At 39.2% G+C, this 16,239-nt stretch overlaps 1 protein-coding gene across 2 annotated transcripts in view; it reads left to right on the forward strand.

The window, feature by feature from the left end:
- Positions 1-14,663, forward strand: part of scube1 (signal peptide, CUB domain, EGF-like 1) — a 147,438-nt gene extending 132,775 nt beyond the window's left edge. For both annotated transcript variants that reach the window (XM_040145977.1, XM_040145986.1), the window contains 11 exons: positions 2,813-2,911; positions 3,247-3,363; positions 3,541-3,699; positions 3,857-4,060; positions 4,170-4,331; positions 4,845-5,012; positions 6,959-7,120; positions 7,291-7,488; positions 9,215-9,367; positions 9,523-9,602; positions 9,778-14,663. In XM_040145977.1, coding sequence (XP_040001911.1) covers positions 2,813-2,911; positions 3,247-3,363; positions 3,541-3,699; positions 3,857-4,060; positions 4,170-4,331; positions 4,845-5,012; positions 6,959-7,120; positions 7,291-7,488; positions 9,215-9,367; positions 9,523-9,602; positions 9,778-9,930 — 1,655 coding nt within the window. In that variant the 3' untranslated portion in view covers positions 9,931-14,663. The remainder of the gene's footprint in view (positions 1-2,812; positions 2,912-3,246; positions 3,364-3,540; positions 3,700-3,856; positions 4,061-4,169; positions 4,332-4,844; positions 5,013-6,958; positions 7,121-7,290; positions 7,489-9,214; positions 9,368-9,522; positions 9,603-9,777) is intronic.
- The last annotated feature ends 1,576 nt before the right edge of the window (positions 14,664-16,239 follow it).

Raw genomic sequence — 16,239 nt, forward strand, 5'->3', positions numbered from 1 at the left:
TAGGTAAGGCAGCCCAGCCATTTCTCTCAGCAGCAACGTTTTCCAACTCCTCCTGGGAGATCCCGGAGTGTTCCCAGGCCAAATGAAATACATAATCTCTCACCTGGTTTTGAGTCTATATGGGGGGAGGGGGTGTCCTACCAGTTGGACATGCCCAGAAGACCTCCAATGAAAGGCACCCAGGAGGCGTCCTAATCAGATGCCCAAACCACCTCAGCTGGTTCCTTTAAACGCGAAGGAGCAGCGGCTCTACTCCGAGCTCTCTCTGGATGTCATGCCCCTTACCCTATCTCTAAGGCTGAGCCTAGCCACCCTGAGGAGGAAACTCATTGCAGCTGTCTGTATCAACAATCTCATTCTTCGGTCACTACCCAAAGCTCATGACAATAGGTGAGGGTCAGAACATAAATCGACTGGTAAATTGAAAGCTTTTGCCTTCTGGCTCAGCTACCTCTAGTCTGGTACAATGCCCGCTTTACTGCTGACGCTGCACTGATCCTCCTTTCAATCTCCAGCTCCATCCTACCCTCACTTGTGAGCAAGACACTAAGATACTTGAACTCCTTCACTTGGGTCAGAAACTCCATCCCACACTGAAAGGAGCAATCCACCGTTTTCCAGTAGACAACTATGGCCTCAGAGCATGCTGAAGGTCATGGTCAGATAAAATTTCATCATGGTGAAAAGGGACAACCCTGGCGGAGGTCAACACCCACCAGGAATGTGCTTGACTTCCTGCCAAGAATACGGACACAACTCTCAATCCGGTTATATCGGGACTGATTGGCTTGTAGTAATGGCCCAAGTAACCCATATTCCCCTACTACCACCTACAAGATCCAACAAGGGACCTGGTTGTAGGCCTTCTTTAAGTCCACAAACCACATGTAGACAAGATAGGCAAACTCCGATGACCCTTCAAATAGCCTTGCAAGGGTTAATAGTTGGTCCACTGTTGCATAGCCAGGATGGATTCCGCATTGCTCCTCCTGAATCTGAGGTTCGATGATCGGTTGGAGCCTCTTTTCCAGCACCCTGGCATAACCCCGGGAGGCTGAGGAGTGTGATAGCCTGATAATTCCAGCAGACTTATTACATCATTATTCATTCATAGTATCACAATGGTAAGAGGTGCAAAAAATGAAGAATCAGTGGCGCACAACTCTTTGTCAAGTTTCCTTTAAGTTTCCCCTTAGCTGCCAAATCAGAAGCGAACTCCAGTGTTGTGTATTGTAAAGTGCTACCCTTCTCTTAATTCTTCATTTATCAATTCTGACACTGGATGCTGTTGTTCATCTGTGTCCCAGAAGTCATTCTACATCATTTTTAATCAGCCATTGTTCAACCCCTCCTGAAAAAGAATAATCCAGACACTGATAACCCAAGTAATTACAGACCAATATCCGAATTACCTTTTTCATTAAAGTATTGGAGAAGGTGGTCTGTACATAGCTCAGATCAACTAGAAGAATGTGTGTAACAGGTACTGCTCTTGAATGGTATAGATCTTATCTGAGTGAAAAAACTTACTGTTTCTGTAGGGAATGCCTCATCTGCCAGTGCTGTGATTATCTTATTCTTTTTCACGTTTGTTAACTCATATTTGGGACCTTGATTTTTAGATCAGGACAGGGAGGGTATATGGATGTGTTAAATATAAGTATGTGTCGGTGTATGTTTTGTCTGGAAGTGGTCCACATGGGAATTAACTTTAGAGGGAGAAAAATGAGAGAGAAAAGGTAAACTCATTTTTGTGGTATGGCTTGTTTTCTATTTAATTTTCAGTAAATAAAAATATGTTGCAAAAAAAGTAACGTTGGTGATCTAGTACATGACATTTGTTCCACTTCTGTAAGTCAGTCTAAAATGCCCTGAACTGTTAGCTGTCATACTGCGTGCTTTGCTGCCCTCTGGAGATGACAGCTCACAGTCACAGCTCTCTCTTTCATTCTTGCTCTCAATGCCACTGTTGCTTGATGAAGGCACTGTATTTGTGGACTCCTCAGGGGGCTCTCAGCTCAGACTGATGGGTTTTTCACTGTGAGGTTTTTTTGGCCTTACCCTTCCAAGCGCTTTGGCTCGTACCCCGGCATCTCCTCTTTCAGTAATACTTAACACACATCTGTAAATTGATTACATTCCTTGATCACATTTTTTCCACAGCTTGGCCCTCATTCCATTTAACTTGGCAGCCACTATGTGAGAATAATGGATAGGTCTCAAGCATGTGGTAAAATATATGTTTTCTGTCTTTTTGAAGTGCTATTTAATTTTAGGTAGAGGGATACATGTAAATTCCTGTGACTGAATGCAGCCCGGACTGTTATTTATTTGTCCCGCTTTTATGACCTATGAAGCTTCATCCCACATTTTTTTACTTGAAATGTGTCTTGTATTTGGATGTATGCATCAACAGAGGAAGTCTGGATTCATAGATCGTTCATTTGACCTTCAATTTATCAAGCAGGGTTTAAGGTCACATTGCACAGAGGTTCCTCTGGGCTCTCTGTCTGGTTTCTGAATATAGGAAGATATTCCTATATGTTGCATATATATCATGCAACATTCATAAAATACTCTGTAATCCTCAACACTGTGGGTGTTTCCCAGTCATTCCCCAAATGAAACACACATGATTCCATACCCACACAATACACACACAAACCAGGAAGACCTGGTAACATTGTCACATCTTCACACAACATAAACACTATCAGCCTCTCCAATCACTCATCAGGATGTCTATTTTCTTGCAGAAGACTAATATGTGTGTGTGTATGTGTGTGTTTCTGCCTGTGGGTGTTTCTTACAGATTCAGAGAACAGCTACACACTGAGCTGCGGAGTTCCAGTTCAGCCTGGTAAAGCTCCTCAGAAGAGGAATGCCACTGCTGCCCTACCCACCTGTGCCGGTATGGTAGGCCAAGCATGATAGGAAATGTAGTTTTCAGAGCTAGATTTACTTTCTGTATTAAGAAAATAAAATCATTGTGGAGGCTTTGCAGATAGAAGTGGGGGATTGGGGGATTTCATGGAGATCTGTGTGTGTGACACCCCTGCTGTGAGTGAAAAAAGGCAGCTGGTAACATCGGAGGTGTGCAAGATGAAGCAGTACATTATTTAATAGTAAATAAAAATGAAATTCAGATTAAGGGGTAGAAAAATTTGTATAAATGTACTTTATATACCTTTTGGCACTACCCTGTATCGTGTTTGATAGTCTTCCATTCTTTTCCTTGGTGGAAAGACACACTGGCACCACCCATCAAACAGAAGGCCAGGTTTAAGATCAAAGATGCCAAATGTCACCTGAGGCCCCGTAACAAGGAGAAACACAGAGATTCATCCAAGCAGAACCTGCAAGGTAAAGAAGTTCTCACACAAAGTATCGTATTGGATCTGCAACACCTCGGCTCAGTGTTTAAGAGGCCTCCTTTTAAACACACTACGATTTATAATCTACATTTAACTAATAGGTTAAAAAAAGTGCACTTACATCACACAATTATAACAATACACTTCTGTTTTTTTCACCTGGAAGGAGGCCAGTTCCCCTGCACCGACAACTGCCAGGTAACTTTTGTCAACTTCAAGTGTGACTCGTCTAAGAAGCGCCGTCGTGGACGCAAATCACCTTCAAAAGAGGTTTCCCACATCACAGCTGAGTTTGAGATGGAGATGAAGGAGGAGGAAGCCTCAGGTGGGATATTCTTTCTTACCTGTCTTGTCTAACTCCAATAAGATACAATTAGATGAAGTTACCTACATATACAGTATATCCGATATAAATCTTTGAGATACGAATTCATATCATATAGAATAGAAATTTGTAGGAACTGACAAAATTTTTGCCTCAGACTCGTGTAATATGGAATGTGTTCGGGAGAGGATGAAGCAGAAGCTGCAGAGCGCCATGCGGACGCTCAGGAAGTCCATCAACAAACAGCAGTTCTACATCCAGTTCTCTGGGACGGAGTACGAGGTGGCTCAGAAACCGTCCAGAGTTCCAGAGGGCGCTGATGCTTGCAGCACTGGGCAAGTCCTAAGAGAGGGAAAGTGTGGTAAGTATGGAGTTTAACTAGTTGTCGGTGTCATGGTGATGCTGCCCTGTCATAATGAGGAACATCAATAGGAGCCACAGGAAGTACTCACCTGTGTCTTCCTTCTCAGTGAGCTGTGGATTGGGGACATTCTACAGCGGGGAGCAGGAGCAGTGCGTCCAGTGTCCTCCCGGTACGTACCAGGACACAGTGGGTCAGTTGTCATGTGAGCCGTGTCCCAGCACTGAAGTACAGGGTATCGCTGGAGCCAAGAACGTTTCTCAGTGTGGAGGTAACTCACCATCCCATCATGACACAAACAGTCATTTAAAATGCCTCTGATCTTGCATTAATCCACTGAAAGAATTGTTTTATTAATCATATTAAAACACAGGAGCTGGTTCATTCCAAGTCTGGATAAAGGATTTACAGCCCATTAGAATATCTTAGATCTTTCTCCTGCCTAAATTGGAGACTTGTTTTCCTCTTTTACTTGCCAGACCATTATTTGCAATTTCAATGGCAGAAAACTGGGACATTTTGATTTGCTTGGTGCAAATATGTGTAATAAGTCTTTTCTATGTTGACCTCTATATTCAGTATGCATGTATCAATATACTGGGTGGCCATCACCTTGTGGTTACTATAGCAAACTGAGCCTGAGCTACATCCCCAAGACAGCATCAAAGATCAGTGTTAATGTACACAGTTATTTAGCTCTTTGTGGAGAGGTGAAATTAGAAAATATTTACCAACTGATCTTGCACTGAGAAACACTCTTACCTTGTGTAATTCTTACCCACAGGTCAGTGTCCAGCAGGTCATTTCTCTGCTGATGGGTTTCGTCCATGCCAGCTCTGTCCGCTGGGCTGCTACCAGCCTGAACCAGGCCGAGTCCTCTGCTTCCCCTGTGGAGGGGGCCTCATGACCAAGTATGAAGGATCGGTCTCTTTCCGGGATTGTGAGACCAAAGGTGAGACTTTGTGTCTGTCTGTGTGTCACTGCTTTCATGTTACAGACAAGTTTCTGTTGTCTGTTTATACAGTTTATATTTATAGTTAGTACACTCACCATCTAATCAGTACTGTGGCATTTTTTGCTAGAGCCAAAATGACAGACATTTATTTGAGGTGTGCCTTAAATATCAGACAGACTTTTATGTTGTATCTCCAGTGTAGATAGTAATTTGCTAAGCTCGCCGTTAAATAAGTCTTCATCTTCCTATACCACTGTATGATGGCATTACAATCCATAAAACCTGTGCCAACACATTATCACCCATATTGTATTATTCTGGAAACTGTTGTTTTGAGCCTATGGTGGCACTACATGATAAGACAGTCTATGAGATATGATTACCTTATGTACGGTCATTCATGGTCGTTAGGGGTTCATTTTTGGTGATTTTTGTCTTTTAGTATTACATTTGGTCAAATTCAAAGATTGAGTTAAACATACCTGTACCTGTTAATGCAAATCTTTAGGAGTTTTTGTCATGCAGCCTTGCTGGAATAATATTGTTAAAGCCAGAACTAGAATCAATGAATAGGACACGTGGTTATAGCATTTCCTAGGTGCTGCAGGATGGAGTGAATGCAAAGGGATACAGCATTCTCTACAGACCTATTTTAACTGTAAGCAAATTGAAAGTGTCACACTGGACAGATATTTGGTTACAAGTTTCTCAAACACCTTCATAATAACAGAAGTCATCACCACAGGTCTATAATCGTTTGGGCAGCCAACATTAGTTTTTTTAGTTACAGGTACAATTATTGCATATTTAAAACAAGCTGGTATTTTACATACATTGAGAAACCAGTTGAAAATATTAATAAAAGGAGGTGAAGGTGAAGAGGCTGAGGGATGGGTGGATGGCAGATGAGGATGGTCAGTCAATGGAGCATCAGCTGGCAGGAGTAGAAAAGAATTTTGGATATTTCTAACTTTCTTTTCAAAGAAAGCAGCAAAATCCTGCAGGAGGAGAGATGAGGAAGGAGGAAGAGCTGGGGACTGGAGTAGGGAGAAGAAGGTCTACAAGAGTTTTTTTGGATTTGAAACAGAAATCTGGAACTTGGAATGACTGAAAGTAGTTTTAGCACTAGACAGAGAAAAAGAGAGAGCAGAGAGTAGAGACTGGAAGTTGAGAAGGTCCTCCGAGAGTTTCGTTTTTCTTCATTTACAGCTAGACCCTCTAACACTATGTCTCTCACTACGCAGTGAGTCAGATAGCCAAGGTACACATGGAGATGGCTTTGCAGCCCTGGAAGTGAGTGGATAGAGACAGTCCAGAGAAGAGGACAGATAAGAAAGAAGAGTGCCGGTGGTGTATTCAAGGAAGTAGACGAGATAAGAGAACAGAGGAGAAGAGGTCAGCCAGGGTTGAGTTGAGTAGAGATATTGTGGGTGAGTTTTGATTGTGAGAGGGGGGTTGAGAAGGACAGAGAGTAGTGTTCAGAAACATAAACTGGCGTAACAATTTAGTCTGTAGTAGAGCAGTGTTGGGTGAGGAGATGGGAATAAAGAGAGATCAAAAGAAGAGAGCAAAGAAAGAAGAAATTAAGACCTCTCTGACTGGATGTATAAGTCTCCGAACAGAATGAGTGAATAGCCGCCATCTGTGTCTAACTCCTCAAGGAACTGTCCGGCAAGGCGTAGGGAAAAAAATAAATGACATTACCCATCTGTCATAAAGTAGTTTTCAGATGTGTATGAGATGGCAATTTTCAAAAGTAGATGTTAAGGTCATTAATACTGGGCTTAGTGCTGTGTTTATATTGTATGCCTGTTCTGTATTCCAGGTATGAATAATATTACAGCTGTGTGATGTATCTTATTGATGGCCTGCTACGTATTTATGTGATTATCTTCATTCAATTCATACAGTTCATACGCTGACTTCTTCCTGTCTCTCCTCAGTGCACTGTGCTCCAGGACATTACTACAACTCCAGTACCCACCGCTGTATCCGTTGCCCAGCAGGAACCTACCAGTCTGAGTTTGGGCAGAACTACTGCATCACTTGCCCCGGGAACACCACCACTGACTTTGACGGTGCCACCAATGTCTCCCACTGCAAAAGTAATACTGCTTATTACATTTAGTATTTTAGTATATAACTGAGACTCTAATCCAGAATGACTGATAATGAGTGCTACAAGAAAACAGGCTTCAGAGAAATCTTTCACCTATTGTTGCTGTTGTATTGAAATGAGTTATAGTGCAAAGTGTTTCAATTATTTTGTCCTCAGACCAGCTGTGTGGAGGTGAGCTGGGGGAGTACACAGGCTACATCGAATCTCCTAACTACCCTGGAGATTATCCGTCCAACGTGGACTGTGTCTGGACCATCAACCCACCACACAAGAGGCGGATCCTCATTGTGGTACCAGAGATTTTCCTCCCGATCGAGGATGAGTGTGGAGATGTGCTGGTCATGAGGAAGAGTGGTAAACGAAAGATATTCTAATTCATAAGTTAATTTTTTATCCGTTTTACTGACAGTGAATTGATTAGAAAGATTTATGATCTGAATGTTAAGAGTCTGCAAGTTACAAATTTAGATAATTATCATATTTAAAGCAACTTATTACTGCATTTTCAGCCTTACAAAACAGATGAATTAATCAAAATACTAATTAGTGAGTGTTTATGTCTAATTTCAGGCAACAGGGTTGGTACTTAATATTGCCTGATTTACAAAAGAAAAATTGAGAAAAATGTACAGTACTGTGTTGCCATCAAGTTTCACTTGAATATTAACCTCTGTCTGTACATCCTATATACTGTATATATATATATATATATATATATATATATATATATATATATATATATATATATATATATACATCGTTTACATCGTTTACATCGTTTCCTGGATTGCATACATTTGCTCATAGCATTCTAACAATGTGGAAAGTGTTTCTTGAAAGAGACAGTTAAGCATATGGTGGGCAGACAATCCAACAAAAAAACACTTTGTGGAGGATAAAACAAAAATGAACCAAGTACCCTCTAAAGCATACCAAAATCAGTATAGTATATATATACTATACTATATAAGTATAGGCTGCTCAATTTGTCCATGTAGCCTATATGTAGCTGCCAACACAAGTTTTATGCACTTACAATACCACATAGCCCACAGTCCACAGTGTTTTTCAGTGTAGCCATAAAGCTTCTACCTCTCATTTAAAGCATCTAGCTCCATCACTGTGCTTCGACTTAGATTAATAGTAACTTAACAGTAAATTAACTGTAATGTTCAAAGGGGTCAACAGTAAATTAACAGTAGCTTGTGATTTACAGTAATTTAAACATACGTTAACAGTAGTGGCAGTAGATTGTGGAAGTTGTAAAAATGATTCGACTTCAGCAGAAAGGGGAGGAATTGTATGTTTGCCACCTGAAGGAAGGACCTCCTGTGGCATTCTAAGAGTCTAAGTGGACACCCTTGTATTTGCACTCCTGTACCATCTCCACCATCTCTCCTCCTGTTTAGAGAAACAGCACCATCTGTACCACATATTGGGGCTGACACCCTCAGAATTTTCCTTGTTATTAAGTTATAGTTTTGTTTCTGACATGTTCTCAATCATAACTAGTATTTACATCCATCCGAGTGCGTGCTGGGATGCAGATATCAAAATCAACAGTTGCTATTGTAAAGACAGAGAATTAACCAACTTCTGATCTGGGCTAGCAACAAAGTATATTGCTTTCTTGATAATTGGGCAGATGTTTACATCTACCAGCTTCTACAAAAAACACATAAAAATAACAAAGTGTTCATTATCTTCAGTTTGCAGCTGAAGGACAGGGGATTTGACTGGTCTGCTGAACAGTGCCATGTTAAAGTAACCTTAAAGTAATCTGACAGATGTATGCACTAACCCAGAACTCAGGAACTTCTTCCTGGGTTTACTTTCTTGCTCTCAGACACATCTAAGCAATGAGCAGAGTAAATGTTCTCACATGGCTTTTAGGAGAGCATTTTGGTTCACTTCTAAGTTTTTTCTGTGTGGAAAGAAACAAAACCAAGAGGAAAATACTAACTCATTCACTGACAGACCAGAACCAAAGAACTGTAGGTTTGAAAACTCCATAATAGTCCTACAAAATAGCAAGGATGTGGAAGAGAACTTTTATAACATATTTCTGCTTTTCCTCCAGCCCTGCCCACCTCCATCACCACCTACGAGACGTGTCAGACCTATGAGCGTCCCATCGCCTTCACTTCTCGCTCTCGCAAGCTCTGGATCCAGTTCAAGTCCAACGAGGGTAACAGTGGCAAAGGCTTCCAAGTTCCATATGTCACCTATGATGGTGAGTCAACTTATTGTTACTGATTTTTATACTGCCATCAACCTTTACTCAACAAGACTTCATGTAGGAACTGATTTGACCTGTTTTTTAAATTTTTTTATTATTTTTTTTTTTTTACTATTGTCACCTCATAATTGAACCCTATTGTGTTCCAGAGGACTACCAGCAGCTGATAGAGGACATAGTGCGAGATGGTAGGCTCTATGCCTCTGAGAACCACCAGGAGATACTGAAGGTATTGAAGGATACATTACCAGCCTTATGGTCGTATGGTCCTTGCTATTTGATTCACATGTCTTTTCCTTTTAAAAGGTTGTTATGCTGTCAAAAAATAAAGGTTGAAAAAAATCGTTACCTCATGTGATTGATCCAGTGTGGTAACACCCTTTGTCCCTGTGTCTTTCTTACAGGACAAGAAGCTGATAAAAGCCTTGTTTGACGTGTTGGCCCACCCCCAGAACTACTTCAGATACACGGCGCAAGAGTCCAAAGAGATGTTTCCTCGCTCCTTCATCAAACTTCTGCGCTCCAAAGTAACCAGGTTCTTACGGCCGTACAAATAGACAGGGTCTCTCCACTGTCCTGTTAAAGACCCCCATCATCTTGCGTCATTCCATATCCAGCTACCTACTTCTCCCCTGCCTCGGTCAAATCATTGATGTACCCGTTCTATGACTAAACGTCTTCATTTTCCTGTATTTGTCCTCAGTCCTGTTTGTCACATGATGCCTTTCTTCATCTTTGACCCTTTTAAGTAGTAATACATAATTAACTGACACCCCTCCCTCCAGTTAGTGCAGCTTTTTCTATAAGGTTTGACTGATGTAGGTTTTTGAAGGCCTGTATTAATAGTTTTATAATGTAGCAGAAGATAACTGATACATTGTATGTGTATATATTGTTTCTTTAAATTTGACCGTTTAATGCCAAACAAGTACAAGTATTAAGTGTTTTTTCTCAGTTTGGTATGGTACAATTTAGCAGCTCACCCCATCTTTATGCTATGTCGGTGAGGGTGCAATATCTGGCAATATTAGTGGCGACTGTTCTAATTGAATATTAAATACTGAGTTTAATATTTTTGAAAAAAGTCAAAAATATATGTATACAAAGACATAGTCAGACACAGCACAGCAGATATTGATGAAGAACTACAAGAATACACAAGGCTAAGGTAGCTTTTTTTTATCAATTTAGTATATTTAATTGAAATGAAAACTATATTAGCTGTTACAGTTGCTATTATAATTTACTAAATGTTTGATCGAACAATACAATCAGTACATTTTGCAAATAAAATACAATTTGAGTTCATGTTTCACATGGAAGAACTTGCATCAGATCACCACTTCGGTGGCTGATTCATAACAGATATAAACCGATCAGCCACAACATTAAAACCAGTTACAGGTTTTTATGTTGTGGCTGATAGATGGCATGCTAGCATTTTATAATTTGTCATTAATGGCTGCTTTTGATTTTTTCATTATTTGTTAAAGCTTTACAGATCAGTAATATTCTGTTATTTTTCATAAATGTAAAGAACTTTGGGTGCCAGGTGTGAACCCATGTTTAAATGAAGTATCCTTTTTTGTTTATGTGTATTTTCTGCAAATGTAGCTTGGTTTATCTTTTAGCTTAAAAGCTAAAAAGGCAAATTACAGGAAGCTGCGCTGGCAGTCAACAACCAACAACTTAAATGTGGGTTCACAACCTGGCAACTAAAAATTTGTAATAGTTATACACTTAACGGAATTTTTTCACATTTTGGGAAGATAGGCTTGTTAGTTTTATTGAAGAGAATAAGAAAAGAAAAAAGAAAAGAAAACGGGAAAAAACAATGTAAAAATAAGTGTAAAGGACCTTTCTGGTCCTAATAAAAGCAGTTCTTTTTTTGTACGCATGGACAGAGCCATGCTAGCTGTATTTCCCTCTTTCCAGTCTGTAAGGTAGGCTAACAGTCTCCTGGCTTTAGGTTCATATTTAATAGACGGATATGAGAGTGGTAATAATCTACTAATCTAACTCTTGGCAAGTAAGCAAATTTCCAAAATGTTGAACTATTTCTTTAAAAAAAAAAGTGTATTAATAATCTGCAAAGCATAAAAAAAGTCATTAATTATGCATTCCTAAAGTCATTTAACTACACGTTATCGTAAAATGGTACCCCCAGTATTTAATAAAAGGCCAGTGTCAGCAAATATATATATCGGTCAAACCTAGTTTCTGCAAAACTTATACTGTATCTTCTTCTCTCCCAACCATTCCCAGATTTCTGCACCTTCTCTAACAACTTTGCAATCTTCTTTTCACTCCCACCTCTCTCATTTTGCTCTGCTCTGCTTTGTTTTCTGTGTTGTTGTTTTGTTTTTGTAATATTTATACTGAACATGTCAGAACTTGCAGAAGCCCACATCACTGATGTTATAGATATAAATACGTAGGATATACATACAAACATGTAAGATGTGTATGTTTGTGTAGATATACACAGGTATACATGCCCACACAGGGTGAAGGGATGTGTCCCGAATTAAATTTCTTTATTGGTCTTGATGTGCACGAGACAGAGATGAGTAAACAATGGGTGCACTTAAAACACATTTTAATATGGAAAATAAATTGGAAGAAATGTTAAAGTTAGGAAATGTAAACCATTCCACCTCAGTGGATGCTTTATCCATTGGAGCACAAGGAAAGATTAAATGGGGTGAATAAGAGTCTATATTGTAATTTTTTATAAACAAAAAAGATATATAACAAGATGAGATAAACTACCTGCAAGTAACAGATTGTTACTTTAGAGATACATGTTTGTGATGTAACTAGTATTTGGAACTTTAATTGCACTTGAATTTTATATGTTAAACTATAGGGGAAAAAAAAGATCTAAGTTACGTATTTGTTACCTTTCTTTTGTGTTGTTTTGAAATGTGCCACATGTGGCAGCAATGAGAGAGAAAGACAGCTGTCTCCTTTTATTGCTCCCACTGTGTAGCTAACAGTTTAAAACCCTTTAATGCACAAAGTGAAGAAACATTTAGACTGAAACATAAACATCCCATAACTTGAGACTCTATGTTAAACTAAAAGCGCACAGAGAAAAGACAGTGTAACATTGCATCACTGAAACTTGCCACCACCACTATAGTTTGTCAGTGTTTCCACTGCCCAGTCCTGCTTCATCCCGCAAACATGTCCTATAGCTGAGTGCGAGAAGAAGCATCACCATAAAGGCTTCTTGTATGATGGCACTACATACATACAGTACTACTATAGTGTATATCTGTCTCTAAAAAACTAATATTTGCATTCACCAAGATGCACTCCCTTTCCAATAAATACAAAGTATAGTGTTTATACTATGCTTAACCCAACTAAATGTTTTTGTGTCATTCCCACTGGTACTAATGTGTCTATGAAATCCTATCCCAGCATACTGAAGATGGAACTCTATATCTGCACAATGCGACTGGAGATAAAAAAAAACGTGTACAATGTAACTGGGGTGTTGGTCTGGAGGTCAATCTAGTGACAGGGACACAGTCGGAATAAAAGGCATCTCCTGTCAAAGAGTTTGTGTGTCCAAAGCACTTGCAGCTTCAACTGTAAGTCAGTGAACTTTATCTGTATGTTGGTGCTGTGTTAGCACAACATACAGCTAGCTTCCCCTGAAAAATGATAAAAATGTGTATGTAATATCCCTTATTTGTGGTAATGCTTCTTTAGTTACTAAACGCAACAGTCCCATTATTCATGAAAAGAGAAAGTTTCTACTCTTTGTGCTGGGCACAAGGACAATGAATGAGTGTCAGTGCTAATTTACTTATCATAGCCCACTGATTTTGGATGAAACGACCATCCTGGACATTTTGCATATTATGGCCCTCATTTTTCAAAGCATAGGTCTTTAGGTTTCCTCCGGATAGCCATTCGTGTCAGTGGAAATTAACTTGTGGACCTTAGAAACCTTAGAAAACAGCAAATGTCAAAACTGTCTCAACACTAAGTTCATTTAATAGCAGGTTTGGAACTTTCTATTATCTCGCATGATGTTCATCAACAGATGTAGTTTTTCGGGTCCTTTAAGTGTTTGGAAAAGGCCTAAATTTGAAATTTGAGCGTCTCCAATTCCAGGACAATTAGCCAAACTCCATCAGCTGATGATGACCATGTGAGATAGTTGACAGCACCACAACTACTACTAAATGGACTTTGAGAACAGTATTGCTATGTTGCTCGTATTATTCTGGTAAAAAGCATTCTGACAAACTCTGATTTGCTTTGGGAAAATAGCTTCACAGCAGCTGCTAGCTAGCAAGCTAGTTGGATGGTGACACATGAAAACTCTAGGAGTTCCAAATTTTTATCGTTGTTTATCTTCTTGATTTGATAGTCCAACAATATATTTTTTGAACCCTGCAGTACAAGATATGGAAATAAAAGTGAATAAACATCCCTAGCAATGGATTTTTCAGGTGTCTGCACATTGATTTTCATATTGTATTGAAATGCAACCAGTGGCTATAAGGTAGGAAATCAATCAAAGATCTTGTGCTGTGGAAAACAGTCTGCAGTCACGTGAAGTATTACAGCTGAAGCAGGCAAAACCCCAAGTATGGTCCTGCATAGCACTGAGCTGGTCATAGTTCGGGGTTTTATTCCAAAATAAGATATAAAATAGTTGAGAGAACAAATTACAAAATGGGAAATCATTTAACAAATATTTTTTAAATATTTTATTGGCACTAGCCGATAATCACCCCTTAGAATAGATATACTCTTTACCATAACCCCAAAGGTCCGTCACATAATTTCCCAAAATAAAAGCATATTGTTGTTAGGTGTTGTTCCACGCCTTACCAAATAGCTACAACACAGGCATATATTTGGTACGTTCTATTTCCTGTTTGAATTGGGCACTGTTCACTATGAGTGTTATGAAAAAATGATATGAAATTCTCTAAAATTTATAATTGACTTTTTTTTTCTGAGAATGTATTCTGTTGTGAATGGGTTGGTGCATGTGGTGTGTGCGAAAATGAATGTGTGAGCAGCAAGTGTGAGTGCTTCTGTGTGTGTTTGTGTGAGCAGTGAGTTTTTGTGCTGGGCATCTATGATAGAGAAAGAGACTGTGTATGTGTGTACTTTAGTCCATTTTGTAGAGGAATAATTTTAACGTTTGTGTTAGTCGGTTGTACCCAAAGAGAGAAACTGTAACACAGTGTTGTGCCATTGTTTCCTCCATGAAACTCCAGTACTGAACAAATTAAATAAAACAGTAGCAGAAAACAGATTCACGGTGTCGCTTTTGTGTGTCCATGTAAAATCATCCTATCCACAGTGAACATGCTCAGAGGAGCGCTTGCAATGGCTTACATCTGCTCATTATATATCTGATCTTTCCACACAACTGGCCTTAAGTACGCTTTAGGAAAATTTAGCTGACTCTGCTAAGTGTGTTCTTATCTTAAAGCCACACAATCAGCACAGCAGATCTCAATGCTACTTCAGAAAGACTCAGCATCATTCATACTGGGAGGATTTCTTTCCTTTAAAGTCTCTTTCTTTGTCTTATTTTACTGTGAATGAGAAGGGACATAAGTTTTCTATAAACTCAAACCTTTAAAACCTCTCTGTAAAGCCTTTTAAGGTAAAAATCTGACAATAAAATCAGGCATTTATGCTGAAGCACCCCAAAAAAGTAAAGCCTGACAAACAGACTGGATTGTTACATAGACTGTTAAATCACAAATAAGAGCCATATTAAAATAGAATACAGTGCATTCATAAAGTGTTCAGACCCTTCCCTTTTTTCTACATTTTGTTATGTTGCAGCCTTATGCTAAAAGCATTGAAATTCATTCTTTTTGCCTCATCAATCCATACTCAACACACCATAATGACAAAGCGAAAACACAATTTTAGAGATTTTAGCAAATTTATTAAAAAGGGAAAAATTAAATATCACATTGACATAAATATTCAGACCATTTGCAGTGACACTTGAAATTCAGCTGAAGTGCCTCCCATTTCTCGTGATCATTTTTGAGATATTTCTCCACTAGAGTTAATTTTGTTAACGAAAACAACCTTTTAGTCCATGACTAAGATTAGATGATGACAAGACGACACCGACGTTATTAAACACTAACTGTGACTATATCAACATGTAATATTGTTGACAAAAAAAGACGAGACTAAAATATAGTTAAAAAATCCAAACTTTACCACTTACGACTACTTTCTCTCGATATTTTCATTGGCGAAAAAAGAGGAGACGAAATTACATCGAGCCTTTTTTCAAGCAGTGACATAATCTAGATGTCCTTTGAATGGCTACGCTGCACATTGCTCTGCCTGCGCACTCGAATCATCTTTCTGGTGATTCTGCACACCAGCAGCGAACCAGCGCATCCATGAATGCACTGCCAAGAGTGCTAGACTGGACCGATCTATGATTGGACAACATACAGTGAAAGGAAAAGAACATGAAGGCAACAAAACAGGTTTACATTTGGACCCACTTCAAATATAAAGTCACAGAGAGAAAAAGTGAATGTTGTCAGGAGAGAAGCCCTGCAGCTACAAATTCACTGAGAAAAAACCACAAACCTGAAGAGATACCTTAAGGCGCACCACACATAAACTGAGGTAACCTAATGTTAAGATGTTAACTAATGTTACTTTACTTTTAAAGCTGTACTAAGCCAACTACTAAAGATAGGGGGGTAAAATTATTGATTAGCTTCTCACAACAACATGACATTGCTACAATGCTTGCAGATGGGGATTTAGTCTCACTGAAAGTCAGTGGCCCAGTCAGCTATGTTGGCCAACTTTTTGCTTAAGATATGCTGTTTTTCTTCTTT

Source organism: Xiphias gladius, chromosome 2 (assembly GCF_016859285.1).
Source record: "Xiphias gladius isolate SHS-SW01 ecotype Sanya breed wild chromosome 2, ASM1685928v1, whole genome shotgun sequence".
NCBI lineage: Eukaryota > Metazoa > Chordata > Actinopteri > Istiophoriformes > Xiphiidae > Xiphias > Xiphias gladius.